This window comes from Dufourea novaeangliae, unplaced genomic scaffold, assembly GCF_001272555.1.
Source record: "Dufourea novaeangliae isolate 0120121106 unplaced genomic scaffold, ASM127255v1 scaffold7, whole genome shotgun sequence".
NCBI classification, from domain to species: domain Eukaryota; kingdom Metazoa; phylum Arthropoda; class Insecta; order Hymenoptera; family Halictidae; genus Dufourea; species Dufourea novaeangliae.
This window is the reverse complement of record NW_015373896.1, coordinates 2840413-2852632: the sequence shown is the minus strand read 5'-3', so window position 1 is coordinate 2852632 and position 12220 is coordinate 2840413. Positions and strand designations below refer to the sequence as shown.

The 12220-nt window shown below is 35.6% G+C and overlaps 3 protein-coding genes across 3 annotated transcripts; 2 read left to right on the top strand and 1 right to left on the bottom strand.

Annotated features, from left to right (window-relative positions):
• The first annotated feature begins 692 nt into the window (after positions 1-692).
• LOC107192426 (nuclear pore complex protein Nup155) lies at positions 693-8351 on the top strand. Its single transcript, XM_015581674.1, is given in 26 exon segments — positions 693-763; positions 1307-1449; positions 1539-1676; positions 1759-1855; positions 1932-2095; positions 2167-2312; positions 2403-2668; positions 2754-3004; positions 3251-3504; positions 3763-4069; positions 4362-4573; positions 4726-4823; positions 4909-5101; positions 5183-5277; positions 5339-5435; positions 5512-5589; positions 5650-5846; positions 5932-6079; positions 6150-6382; positions 6812-6959; positions 7029-7121; positions 7181-7301; positions 7393-7497; positions 7583-7700; positions 7790-7912; positions 7982-8351. Coding segments are annotated over 25 exon segments (3945 nt in total). The 5' UTR covers positions 693-763; positions 1307-1313; the 3' UTR covers positions 8109-8351.
• Positions 8352-9682: 1331 nt separating this feature from the next.
• Positions 9683-10149, bottom strand: LOC107193073 (histone H2B-like). The gene has a single exon (XM_015582457.1). It carries the CDS (start codon positions 10091-10093, stop codon positions 9722-9724), a length of 372 nt encoding a protein of 123 aa, XP_015437943.1. The 5' UTR covers positions 10094-10149; the 3' UTR covers positions 9683-9721.
• Positions 10150-11398: 1249 nt separating this feature from the next.
• LOC107193009 (histone H2B-like) lies at positions 11399-12011 on the top strand. Its single transcript, XM_015582383.1, has one exon. It carries the CDS (start codon positions 11513-11515, stop codon positions 11903-11905), a length of 393 nt encoding a protein of 130 aa, XP_015437869.1. The 5' UTR covers positions 11399-11512; the 3' UTR covers positions 11906-12011.
• Positions 12012-12220: the final 209 nt, after the last annotated feature.

Genomic DNA, 12220 nt, shown 5'->3' with positions numbered 1-12220 from the left:
TCTTTGGACAGGGTACCAGTAATTTGGCAAGTTTCAGTTTGATAACTGGGACCAACACAAGAACCACCATTATTCGAAGGTAATGGATTATTGCAAGTACGGTGTCTACTTCTTTTGCCTTTATATCCGCATTTCCCGGAACAAGGTCCCCATAAACTCCAACAAGTCCAACCACCATCGATGGGGCATGAATTATCATTATTCAATCCAAGCTCACAATAAAGATTTTGTACAGCGTTTGATATATCGCCTATAATAAAATGAATAAAGACATGCTCAAGCATTAAAACGAGTTTTCCTACCAGCAAGAGCATAAGAATTTAATGTAATCAGGAATATTGAAATCTTCATCGTTGTTGATAATATATAGGGTGATTTCACGAGAATATCGGTTCATAATCATTCTATACATTTTCGTTACATACAAATACATATGTATATTGAATTTTGTTAAATAGAAGTTTCTCTGAGTAAACAGTTCTAATAATTTCGTCGTTGTAATTCATAATGTTTCATGTTTAATTCGCTTTAACGGTTTATCTTTTAAATTTAAATATGAGTGGACGAAGCGCCTTGATTTGAATTCAAATAAGTTTATTTTTATCTTTGAGATAAATCGAAACCAATGAGGTCTGCGGGTCTACGCACGCGTTGCGTTTTATATGACATGCAGTCTGAAATTTATCTGCATGGCGCGAGCGACACAAACCTCGTGAAACGTTTTGTGTCATCGATAGTATAGAAATAGTTATAACAAATTGTTGTAAGTGTTGCACAACATAGATTTAAACATTTTCGTCTGCGTTTTCCTATAATATTTCCAATCATGTGTATGTTACCGTACTGTTTTAAGTATTGTTCGAGTTTTACCGATATAAACAAGTCTAACCTTCAATTATGGTAATTTAGTAAAAAAGTGGGAAAATCGAGGTGTCAATAAATTGTTATAAATAGAAATGAAAGAGCTACCTAATTGCTAAATTGAGAATAATTGTACAATAGCCCGTGCGTTACGCTCTTATTCTACCAGTTTTCGTATTAACAAGTAATAATATGAAACACTTATTCTATGTTTATTATTACGTTACGGATTTTACACTGTCATAGTCGATACAGTACTGTTTTAGTTTCTTTTGTACTTAATGAAACCACTAATTGAGAAAGTAAATATCCGCAGTTCACAATGTATTTCGCAGTTAAATGTAATCGTTGTTATAATTATATTATTTATTATTATATCTACATAATTGTTTTATCGTTATATAATACCAATATAAATGTGTATAATGTAATTGTTTTTGTTTAGTACAAACATGACTCTCACAGAAATGGAGCCACTTAAAATACACTTAGATGCTCTCGAAATGGCAGGGAAAGTGGTCGATGCTCACATTACTGCTGACAGCAATTTTCCTTCTTTAATTAATCTTATGAGGTACAATGTACAAGGTAAACAATGCTTTCTTTACTGTATTTAAGTAATAACAAAATATAAAGATATTAATTTCCAAACATAATGTGTGTATTTTAATTTATAGGTGGACCAACTGTTAGTGGTCTTGATGATCACGATTACCCAAATTTAAACGGGATGTCAATGGGTTTTTCGAATATAAATCAAATGAAATTGCACAGTAAAATTTCTTTACCTTCTGAAGTAATGGAACACTTTCACCGTATCCTTTACGATTTTTCAAATGCCTTTTTAATTTTCAGTTCTTTTTTTAAATAAGTTGTAATTTCTTAATGTCTATTTAGATATGCAATGTCACTGTATGATGGGCTTGTTCACAGAAATTTCAAAAGCGTGGCTTACAATCGATAGCGATATATACGTGTGGTCATATGAAAACGAGTAAATATTCATATAACTATTTGTACAATTTTCGGTGAAACAGGAAACAGTCAGTTGTTCAATGATGTACTTTCAGGTCTGATGTTGCATATTTCGACGGGTTAAACGAGACTATAATAAGCGTAGGTTTAGTGAAACCGAAGCCAGACATATTTCAATCTTACGTGAAATATTTGCTGATACTTACAACTACAGTGGAGATAACTATTCTTGGAGTCACGTTAACAGAAAATTCCGAAGGTATTGCAGTTACTTCGTTGATCTGAAATTCTGTCTACAGAATTATTGATTGTCTCTACCCCATTATTTAGGCGCGTCGCCAGAAATGCAGCTTGTTCCTGAACCAATCTTTACAGTCACCACAGATGGTATCGGAATCACAACAATAGCGAATACGAGTAAAGGCAGAATATTCCTCGGTGGTAGAAACGGTTCTCTGTACGAAATATATTATCAGGTAATACCGCCTGGACGAATGTAAAGATGAGAATGGCCAAAAGTGAAAGGACAACTAACAGTAAACTTATTCTATACGTTCATTGCACAGGCAGAGAGTAGTTGGTTCGGGAAGCGTTGTAAAAAAATTAATCATTCCGAAGGTCCGTTATCATTCCTAGTACCATCATTCGTCACGATAGCTTTGTCGGAAGAAGAGGCGATAATACAAATCTCTGTGGACGATTCCCGTAACATTTTGTACACTCTCGGTGACAAAGGAACAATTACGGTTTGGGACATTGATAACGATGGCGCAGCAAAAGTCGCGTCTATGTCGCAAGCTTCTTTAGTACAAAATGCCGTTCACGTTGTAAAGTACGTATACGCGGGTATGTTTGCGGCCATATATTAAAGTGGCAGGTAATTCGAACTGACGGAACTTTTATTCGTGCATTTTTAGAACACTTGATAGCAATAACTTCCGGCCATTGGTGAGCATATCTGCTATTACAGAATCCGAATCAGTACACTTAAACTTAGTTGTAGTTGCAGCTACGGGAACACGTTTCTACTTCAGTTGCACTTCGGTCGCTAATCCAACAACTAGACCCCAAGGTCTCCAATTAATACATGTTAGATTACCTCCAGGATATGCTGCTAACGCTACTGTAATGAGACCAAGAAAAGTGCAAATGGCGCATTACAGAAAAGGTATTACGATTGATCTGTTTATAAAATAACACATATTAATCTATAAATAAGTATATACAGGATCTCATCTAACTTGGGTATTTCAATCAGTTTTGCCTATTTAGGTCGTATGACATACGAACAGAGCAAAAAATGGCTACTCCGTCGATTAATTTCATTCGACTTACCAATGAATAGAATAAAACAATTGCAATAGTTTTTTTTTCACGAGTGATCCGTAAACTATAGACGATATATTTATTACAGGAACATTAATTCTCGTGTGCGGTGGAGACACTGAAACAGCTTTATGCTTAAGTAACGATGCTTATCCATTTACGAATTATTTAGCTGAAACTCAGAGTCCTTTATCCCTCGATAGTCCGGTATGGGCGATGGCGGAAATCCTTGTTGAACCGGCTATACGGATTGAGAAACAAAGTTGTTCCCAAGGGGAGCCTCCGCTTCTCGTAAGGCAGCACATGGAAGCTCCCAGAAAATTTATATTTTTAACGTCTCAGGTACAAAGCGGATAAATAGACTGCGGATGCATATGCAAATATAAATTTTCATAGCCGAATTTACAGGAACTGGAGTCGAACAGACATTTGTTTACTTTTTTCGGTAGTCGACCAGGTTTCAAATAAAATGAAAACTTTAAACTCATAACTATACTCTATTCCAGACAATTGTGTACGGTATAAATGCATAAAATCCGCAGTCTATAAATGTTTTTGCATTTGCGGGACACATTCGTTCATTTGTATTTTCACGTCCAGGGTGCGATAATCTTTGTACAAGTCCGTCCGATGGACATCCTTAAACAACTTCTCTTGGAGCAACGGGGACCGGATACAGAGGCGGTTCGCGTGTACTTTCAGTTATTGTGCAAAATTAACAATATAAAAGTAGAACGTGATTGCATGTAATATTTGCAGTTGAAGAAAAATGATAGATCACTGATATTTCATAACGTATAGTTGGCGGAATGGGCAACAAGAGCGTTCTTTTTGTATGGTAGTCAACGGATGACGAGCGTGGGGCCAGGAATGGATGTACATAATACTTTTGCTAATATGAATACAGGTATCTTAACTTTATTCTTTCGTTGTAAATCCACTCATGACACTTATAAATTGAAGGCTTCAGAGGTTAAAGGTGTTACGTTACAAAAGTTTCTAGTAAACTGGCTTTGAAAGTTATTCTTCCCTTGTTATATCTTTCATTCTCTTTATATTTCTTTATTCGGTGGTAGGAAAACGTGCAATATAGTACTATGCGAAAGAACACTACGTACCACCTTTGTTCGCTGAGAAAACTCAGTTTTCACAAAAAGTGTCACATAAACCCTTCATCCTTTGAAGTCTTCGATTTGTAGTAGATATACGTACATCCACGCCCAGAGTTCCTAACTACGATATGAGGTACCAAGGATTCCGGCCTCACGCACCTGTGGGACTTAACACAGACATTCCACTGCAACAGTTCTCAGCGAAGCACAATGGTTTATATTTATACGTGGGAAGAATACTTCGTCCTATATGGAACATGCGATGTATTAAACAGGAAACCGTGAATAATAAGACTCAGGTGAGCTAGTTTGTGTCAACCCGTAATAGCTTCTACAGCAAGTGACGAAAATTGAATAGATAATAAATAATTGTAACGTTAAGTTGTAAAATAAATTTAAAGAAGAAATATAGACACAAGACTCTAATGTATTATCTGTACGATAATTTTAGATATCCAGCACTATACCATCGAGACAGGTCACATGGATTTTAGGACTTTTACAAGCGTTAAGAACATTTCTCAATAAAAACACCCACATTACCAAACAGTGAGTGTTGTGTAGATTATTCCAAACTGGTTCAGTAATGTTTTGCAAATTTTGCTTTCCAAATGAAAACTGTTATTATTTCCAGACCTAACACTGGCAGAGCTATAACTGATGGATTTGAAACAACTGTGTCGAGTCATTATCAAGAGCCAATAGTCGAAGAAAGGAATTCTTTGGCTGCTTTGAAAATTTTTATTACTCATGCCTGCGAGGTCTTAGAACTTTGGAAGATCTTGTGTGAAAACCATTTAAATAATATTGTTAATTGTCTGTCAAAGGTAAACTGGCTATTCCATTCTTCGTTATATATTTTTTTAAACATATACTGGCGAATCTATGTTTTGAAATTTTGTTTATAGGATCAAATTAACCAATTTTCTACAGCCACCTTCAGAGATCTGATTCTGATTGGCCACGAAATTTCTTCATTGCTAATTATTCATCTTATAGACAGGTAAAACGACTAAAATATGACGTAAAAATATATTTCATTAATTTTCATTAATATTTCACAGTTATCTCGGAGACAATGCGTCCGTCGACGTAGTTAGTGAACGATTAAGGGAAGTTTGTCCAAATTTGTACAGAAGCGAAGATGCTGTTTGTTCCAAGGTATGGAGAAATATATTTTCTTGGCTCAATAGTGAGAAAGATCTGATCATAAAAGCATTAATCATGTGATTTATAGGCCAACGAAATAATATTAAAAGCAAAAAGTTGTACAAATCCGGAAGAGAAAGAATGGTACTTGAAGGCCGCTTTAAAGGTAAACAGAATCAGTTTCGATTTCTGTGAAATTTTTTCATTCCATATTTTGTATTTCCAGTTGTGCAAAGAAGTGGCTCCCAGGTTAAATTTGAGCGCAGTCTGTCAACAGTTTATCGCTTGTCAATTCTATTCGGGTGTACTCGAGTTATGTTTCTGCTGTGCAGAAAGAGTAGACCCTAATAACGCAGCGTTACATTATTACAAGAACAACGAGCCACTCGAGGATCAGGAGGGTCGATTCGCTTACATGAAGAGGTAACGACTCGAAGCTCCTACTGTTTAAATACAACAAAATTCATCGACACTCTAACGATTTAAATAATTTCGATTCAAAATGTAGAACGGAAATATACAAAGAGTTTATTACGTTGCTGGACCATCTCTACAATCAAAGCATTTCGAACCCATTAACCCCTACTATACCGAGCAAACCAGGACCCCCGTCTCAGAATGCTTCAACAATGCCTGTCACTCCAGCGAAACAAATAGTAAGATATATTATTTTAGGGAAAGTGTTCTCGTATCATCCCCCATTTATTAATGTTTTCTTTCTTTCAGTTATACGACGTCATAAACGACGCATTGCATTCCCCTTGTGAAACCCTTCACGCTTCAGTGTATGCTTGGATGATAGAACGAAGGCTTCACGGCGAACTTGTCGCTCTCGCAGCCCCGACATTGGAGACATACCTTACACGCGTCAACGCACCTGACTTACTCTGGCAATTTTACGAAAGAAACAAGAACCATGCCGCCGCGGCTAAAATCTTGGATTCTCTGGCAACCAAGGAGTACGTACCCTCACGAGCAAACTCGGCTTCCGCTAGGGGAAAAAGTGACGTTGGAAAAGGGCCTCTTAAAGTTTGGTATCGGGAATTATTAAAATTTATGCCAAATTAACATTCGATTTAATATTTATTTCAGTACTTGAAATAAATTTACCAAGTGGTAGGAGGTTTTTCTCTTACGCCCCTGTTTTCCCCTAATTGAATCCAATTTTGCTCGTGGGTGTACAATCACAGACAAGACAGAAACTAGGCTTAACATTTTGTGGAAATCGTTTCAACCCTATTGAAGTACCGATCTCATAAGAAATCTGTAATCTTGTGACGACCTCTATAATTACGTCTTTTAGCTTCCTTTTTTTTCCACAAAAATGTTTGGATTTACGGTTTGGTGAAATGTTGTCACTGACGTCAGATGTCTCATTCTGTGCACAGATCGAATATACCATTGTCCCAAAGGGTCGAATACTTAGCCCGTGCAGTTGTTTGTATGCGAAGCGATCAGGCCGGCTACGCTCCATACCTTGGAATTTTCTTACGCGAATTAGAGGATAAAGTAGAAGTGGTTCGAATCCAGCAACAGGTAAAAATATTTTAAACGTCGTGTTAACAGTTCGTTCGGAAACACTTGTACACTTTTGTCGTTTTATAGATACTAGACACCATTTGCAATCAACATTTGGCTGACCGGTTGAGCGAAGAAGCCGTTAGAGCATTAAATTCGTCTTTGCTGGACATTACAAAAGTACGTTGAAATTTCATGACGTTTAAGATTCTCTGACTAATTTATATTAATATTTGTAGTTGTACGAAAAATATGCGGACCCACTGCAGTTATGGGAATGCAAGTTAGCCATTATTCACTGCTCTGGTCATCAAGATGCAATGTTGATTCAAGAAATTTGGACCAATATTATTAATAATGGTACTCATATTATATTACGTACATGTATTTATATTTTAGTCTGGGAGATATTAGAAAAAATAGTATTGGAATTAAACGATCTGTTTTGTAGAATTGAAAGATGCGACCAATGCAGAAGACAAAATGGCAATTTTAACGAGCAAAATTATATCCCTTGGACAGGAATACTCTGGATCGCCACATTGCTTCCCAGTTGGTAATAATAAAACTTTTTTCTTTATTTCAAAGATAAATGATAGTAATAGAATATAAATAAATATGTTTATTTAATATTTGTTTAGACTTCCTAATAAAGCAGTTAGAAATAAAAGCGTGTAAATTAAACGTGTCCAATGATAGGATCATTTCCGGATTTCTGCAATTAGGAGTGTCGATGGAGGATCTTTTGGATGTTTACAAGTAAGACCTAAATATATTAGCAACTAAACTTCTTACTTACTGTTTATCAGAAGATTAAAAGGACACCTACATTATTTATGAATTTTTAGAATGATTGGGAAAGACACTCGAACTTGGTTAAACGAAGGAAACGAGTTCCATCTAATACAGTCGACAGCAAATTTGGTTAATTACTTCATACATCATTCTAACATAACGAACAACTTCATTCGGTAAATTACTTGTTAATATATCAGATTAAGTTGTATTGCACAATGTTCAAATAATTGTTTTCATTGCAGACGGAAAATAATCACCAAATGTCAAGACGTTATTTCAAAGTGTTTAACTACATTGTACAATAAACCTCATGGGCAAAAATTAATAACGGAACTCAGATCGATTCAGAGCGTATTGAATCGTATGTAATAACAACTTCACTTGTTTATCGAATGGACAAATCTGTTATAAAATTATGTAAATCAGTGAACAAAACAAATGATTTCATGGTGTGCTCCTTATTGAGAAGGAACACGAAATGTAAATAGATGGAACCGCGATTTGTTCAAATATTTTCTATACTATATACACTGTTTGTTCGTTTCATAATAAAAGTACCTATCATGTATCCGAATTACGACACGCTTGATCTTTTTCATTAGCGCAAACATTTTATAAGACAATAAAAAAAAACGTTTTACTCATATTACAATAAATCTTTTAAATTCAAACATTCTTTTCCTAGTAATTTTATAAATTAAATAATACTATTAACAACATGATATTACTGATATTGTTAAGCTTTATAGAAAAAAGGTTATTTTAATTTTTGTGTGCATTTAACAGAAATTATCCTAACGTAACTTTAATCGCTAAATCGGTGTTTAGCGTATGTTTAAAAGTACTGCAGAGTTCATAAGAAATTAGGACAAGCAAAATGCTTGTTTCATTTTCTTATAAAATATTATAAGTAAACTTTGCCTCTGGGAAACTTGTTTTCACTGTAAATTTATATTGATTGGAAGTACGTATCAAGCAACATAGAAAATTATCATTTTTAAGTTTAGGAATCTATCCAGTAAAAAGTTAGACTCTGAAAATTTTACGTATTTTCTAACCTTTAACCCCTGATAATCAGTTGTATGCGAGTTTCGAGCAATTACCAGCAAATAATGACAAAATTTGCCAAAAAAAAGAACCATAGTCATCTGTTTCCGCATTTGACTTGGGTTTTGCAAACAAATTGGTGAAGCAAATTGGCAGCAAATTAGCAGCAAGTCTTGCAACACAACCCAGACTAACTAACCTAGGTCAATTTATAATCGAGGTGTAATTGCAAGACTTGCTGCTAATCCCCGTAAAAGTTGTTGATAGCAGACCTTGCATCAAACTTGTAACCATGCGAGTATGTAACATTATAATAGGGATTGGAAAAAATATGGATTTGCAGGTTTGGTTGACTGGGATGTGACCCACTAAACTTAAATCAGTATAATGCTTTGAGCAGTATTTTTTCTTTTAACTGGCTCTAATAAACCCAGATCTGTATAATGCTTTAAAAACAAGAAACACAAACTAACATGGATAATAGTATTAATTATTCAGAAGACCTACAACTCAAACCACTGTATATACAAATTTAAACTGAAAGATGCTCCTATGCCTCCTACAACCAATCATATGCAATACCCACCGTAACTGTCACAATAAAGATTACAAAACATCCCAAAAACTTCACCTTTTCAACGAACCGATTCCGAAACTCAAAATTAGTATCGTTAAACTCTATACATATAATAAGTACTTTCTATAAATATAAATTTCAACCCAAAAAGAATTTCCCAAAGGAACAGTTCACATAATTAAACTAAAAACAGTGCACGAGTATCATTACTACACCCTATACTCGGAAGGTAGTCAGGAATTGGGAGGAAGTAAAAATTAAAAGGTATTATGAATAGTTTTCCAAGATAGTTCCAACGTTTAAATATTTTTGTTGGCCCTGAAAAGGACCGATTGTATTTGGAGCGTAATTCATTCGCTTATTTCGAGCTGGTGTATTTGGTAACCGCCTTGGTACCCTCGCTGACTGCGTGCTTAGCCAATTCACCGGGCAGCAGGAGTCTCACAGCAGTCTGAATCTCCCGAGACGTGATAGTTGAACGTTTGTTGTAATGGGCCAATCTGGATGCTTCGGCTGCAATGCGCTCGAATACGTCATTGACGAAACTATTCATGATGCTCATCGCTTTGCTGGAGATACCGGTATCGGGATGCACTTGCTTCAGAACTTTGTAGATGTAAATAGCGTAGCTTTCCTTCCTCTTCTTCCTCTTCTTCTTATCGGCCTTATTAATATTCTTCTGGGCCTTTCCAGCTTTCTTCACAGCTTTTCCACTTACTTTTGGCGGCATGATGACGTCAAGACGAACTGGAGAATAATCGTGGTTCGAATGGAACTTCTGGTAAGACCAACAACTGCAGAATGTGAATCGCCACAAAATCCGACCCTTTATACCCATACGGTGCAGTTCCGGCGAACCAATCACAACGCAGCACGGGTCTGCTCGGACGCTATTGGTGCGCCGGTGCTACCGTTACCCTCGAACAATGGAATTGATTTCGTAGAACGTGCACGGGCACATTTCTCTGGATGCGTCTCATGCTTTTTGAGTATCTTCGAGTTCTATTCATTTTTCAAGTTACGTATCGCTTTTTTTCAAATAGCAGAAAATTAACATACCATCGTAATGTACAACGACTTTCCCGGTTTGTCGGTATTTGCAATGTGCAGAGTATGGTTTATAATATTCAAGCATCACTTCAAACGCGACTTTACTGCACAGAAAGAATGAAAAAATATAGATGCACAAAGTTCCTTCTTTTGACCTTTTAATGGAATTTATAGAAATTTAGTCTATTATTAGTATAGTAACTTCAGTTTTAGTATAAGTACTGTATTTTGTTCTCTTTCACCTCTATGGAAATTTAATGCATAATAAAAATTAATACAAAGAATCGGATAGAATACGTATAAGGTTATGCTGAAATATTATGACATGTATAACCACTACAAAATAAACCGTATTTAACATTATACATATACGTAAATTAAAGAAATTTATGGAAATTTTTCCCGTAAAGGAATGTTTCTTTGTTAGACAACCAGATGTTGGCCATTTCCGTAGCTCCCCTTTCGCTGGAAATTCGTACAGCTGTTTACATTTCAGGGCGTAACTATTCGTCCCAGCAACGAGTACACGAAAACTCTGCGAAAGCTAATACAAAATTAGATCTATCGAATAACTTCAGAAGTATTATTTTCTTGAATTACATTTAATCAATATCAGCGATGAAAGAAGAAGAATTGTTTAATTACTTCAAAAAGTAAGTGATATAATCTTACGGAAAAAATCAATAAAATATTAGTTTACCCCGACAGTACTGACAAGATCTTTTTAGTTAAATCGATTATACAATCACCATTATTCCTAACTTTACTAATATCGTTTACTTTCGCATCATTTTGTTACAAACCTACTGAACGTGCACATTATAAGAGCGTGAAGACTTTTACAATGACCTAACAAGAATAAAGTAATATTCTTCAGTTACCTGACACCGGTTACATTTAACCTTGGTAAACAAATTTGAAATATGTATACACCTGGTCGCGGTATAAATACCGAGGGCATTTCTAGAGTATAAATTCCCGGAACTTCGTCCTCCGTTAGAACACAACATTTAATATATCGGTCACATTCTGCAGTTGTTGGTCTTACCAGAAGTTCCATTCAAATCTCGATTATTCTCCAGTTCGTCTTGACGTCATCATGCCGCCAAAAATAAGTGGAAAAGCTGTGAAGAAAGCTGAAAACGCCCAGAAGAACATTAACAAGGCAGATAAGAATAAGAGGAAGAAGAGGAAGGAAAACTACGCTATTTACATCTACAAAGTTCTGCAGCAAGTGCATCCCGATACCAGTATCTCCAGCAAAGCGATGAACATCATGAATGGTTTCATCAATAACGTATTCGAGCGCATCATGGCCGAGGCAAGTCAATTATTGTTCTACAATAAAAAGAAAACAATTACGTCACGCGACATCCAAACCGCCTTAAGATTGTTGTTACCTCAAGAATTGGCGAGACACGCGGTAAACGAAGGTAGGAAAGCGGTCACGTTGTACATGGCAAATACACACGAAGATTTCAATGAAAAATAAATCATACCGTTTTAAATGCGTCTGGAACGTTTAATGGAATAAGTAAATAGTAATTAACGTGATATTGAGCAATTTGTAATTGGCCCCTTTAGGGGCCAGCACGTTCGAAAACGTAGGAACTAACGGTTTCAACAAAACAACAAATTATTAACAAATGATTAAGTACAATACAGTTTAGTATTATGTAGAGATCACTATCTTCTACGTACTTATCCTTCGACTAACGTCAGTTCTAATGTACTACATTTTTTCCTACCGAAACAGTGCGGTTTCAATTTTTCTTCTTTCAAATCATTTGAGTCGTTGTAATAGGTG

Coding starts and splice junctions, on each gene's coding strand:
- LOC107193073 (XM_015582457.1), bottom strand. CDS start 10,093: ATGCCGCCAAAAGTAAGTGGAAAAGCTGTGAAGAAAGCTGGAAAGGCC.
- LOC107193009 (XM_015582383.1), top strand. CDS start 11,513: ATGCCGCCAAAAATAAGTGGAAAAGCTGTGAAGAAAGCTGAAAACGCC.